The sequence below is a fragment of the Plectropomus leopardus genome, chromosome 16 (assembly GCF_008729295.1).
Source record: "Plectropomus leopardus isolate mb chromosome 16, YSFRI_Pleo_2.0, whole genome shotgun sequence".
Lineage (NCBI taxonomy): Eukaryota > Metazoa > Chordata > Actinopteri > Perciformes > Serranidae > Plectropomus > Plectropomus leopardus.
The window spans coordinates 29,303,469-29,305,306 of record NC_056478.1 but is presented as its reverse complement, the minus strand read 5'-3'; the positions used below and the strand labels follow the sequence as shown (position 1 = coordinate 29,305,306).

General features: G+C 45.7%; 1 protein-coding gene across 1 annotated transcript; it reads right to left on the bottom strand.

Annotated features, from left to right (window-relative positions):
• Window positions 1-259: 259 nt before the first annotated feature.
• Window positions 260-1,332, bottom strand: LOC121955608 (gap junction beta-7 protein-like). The gene has a single exon (XM_042503641.1). The coding sequence runs from the start codon at window positions 1,320-1,322 to the stop codon at window positions 537-539; it is 786 nt and encodes a 261-aa protein (XP_042359575.1). The 5' UTR covers window positions 1,323-1,332; the 3' UTR covers window positions 260-536.
• Between the last annotated feature and the right edge of the window lie 506 nt (window positions 1,333-1,838).

The window sequence follows — 1,838 nt, the reverse complement described above, 5'->3', positions numbered from 1 at the left end:
AGGGGTTCTCTATTGTCTTTCCACCAAGCTACATGCTCCTATCGTATCACAGTGCAGAAGGAAGAGTGCAGCTACTCATGGACGATAGACTTGTGCCCGTCTTGACAGCAGGAGATGTAAACATTAATGGCGTCCTCCTTGGCTAAGCTGTGATGTTAGCTAGCTCAGTAGTGCTAGCAGTAGATGCACGCTTTCTGCTGCGCTGTGATATGGTTGGCAGGTGCAGTTCTATAGAAAGAAATACATGAAATTGCTCGCAACACGGTCTGTGGATTATCTTGAGTAACCGAGTCAAAAAGAGACATTGCTGTTGAGATTTTACCACAGTCTAGTTCCAGTGTGTTGGAGAGAAGGCAGACATCTCTACAGCTGATTTTTTCAACACTCAAATCATCTCGATTAATAAAAAGCACTATGCATTTCTCATTTTGGGATGAACTGTCCTTTTAACCACAACGAAATGGTGCTGTGTTTCAGGTAAACACTTTGGTTTCACTTTGAGATGGAAACATGAGCTCTCAGTCGGTCCCTCCCCATTAGGACTGGACAGGCTGGTTTTCAGCGGTGGATCTGTTTGCGGTGCTGTTCTCTGTGTTTGCTGTGGGTTCAGCAGAGGCAAATCTGTTGACAATGGAAACAGGAGGCGGACACTCACTCGTAGCCTTCCTCTGCACAGGGACGTACCGCTTGGAGAAGCATTTCCACAACTGCTTCCACACAATGTACATGAGCTCCACAAAATTCAGAATGACGCACAGGATGGATGTGCAGCCCATGATGTAGAGGAAGATCTTCTTCTCTGTGGCTCTGGCGAGGTAGCAGTCCACTGTGTTGGGACAGGGACTCTCGCTACAGCGGAGCAGTATAGGCACCTCAAAGCCGTTGTACACAAAGTAGAAAACAAGCAGCGAGCCTGCCTCAAAGATTATCTTGACGACCAGGCTGACAACATAGGTGCAGAACAGACCGCCATCAATGCTCCCTTTGTCCTTGTACAGTTTCCGCTTGTGTTTGGCCTCCCGGTGCTCCCTGTAGCCCACATGCAGGGCCACCAGCAGGGACGGGGTGGACACCATGATGAGCTGCAGAGCCCAGAGGCGCACTTGCGAGATGGGGAAAAATTGGTCGAAGCAGGCGTTCTCACAGCCGGGCTGTCGAGTGTTGCACACAAAATCCTTCTGCTCGTCTTTCCACACCTGCTCAGCTGCCGCCACGTACACCAGGATCCTGAAGAGAAAGACCACAGAGAGCCAGATGCGCCCGATCACAGTAGAGTACTTGTTCACCCCACTGAGGATGTTCTCCAAAAAGCCCCAGTTCATCTTCCTCTAGAAATCCTGTCAAGAAATAAGAGTTGTAATTGAATATAGCGGAGTAGGAGCTATTGGATATTTGTTAACAGAATCTTTTTAGTGTGTGTTTGTGTGTGTGTGAGAGAGACGGAGATAGAGAGAGAGAGACCGTGTTCCTGGAGGATATTGATTTCAATTTATTGTGAAACAAACCCCAAAATACTATACCGTAGCAGCTGGTTGTGTACCAAAGTATACAAGTGTTTTTGCATTTATTAAAAAGTTATCACATATTGCATACTTTATATATACAATACTGATGAAAATGTTCCTGGAAGCCATTGATTTCCACTCATTGTATGAAAAAATATAGCACAGCAGGAGCTGTTGGATATTTGTGCACAGAAGTCCGCCAGTGTTTTTGCATCTTTTGAAAGATTTACCACAAATTACAAACTTTGTATATAAAATTCTGATGAGCATGTTCCTGGAAGTCATTGATCACTCACTGTATAAAAAATATAGCACAGCAGGAGCTGTTGGATA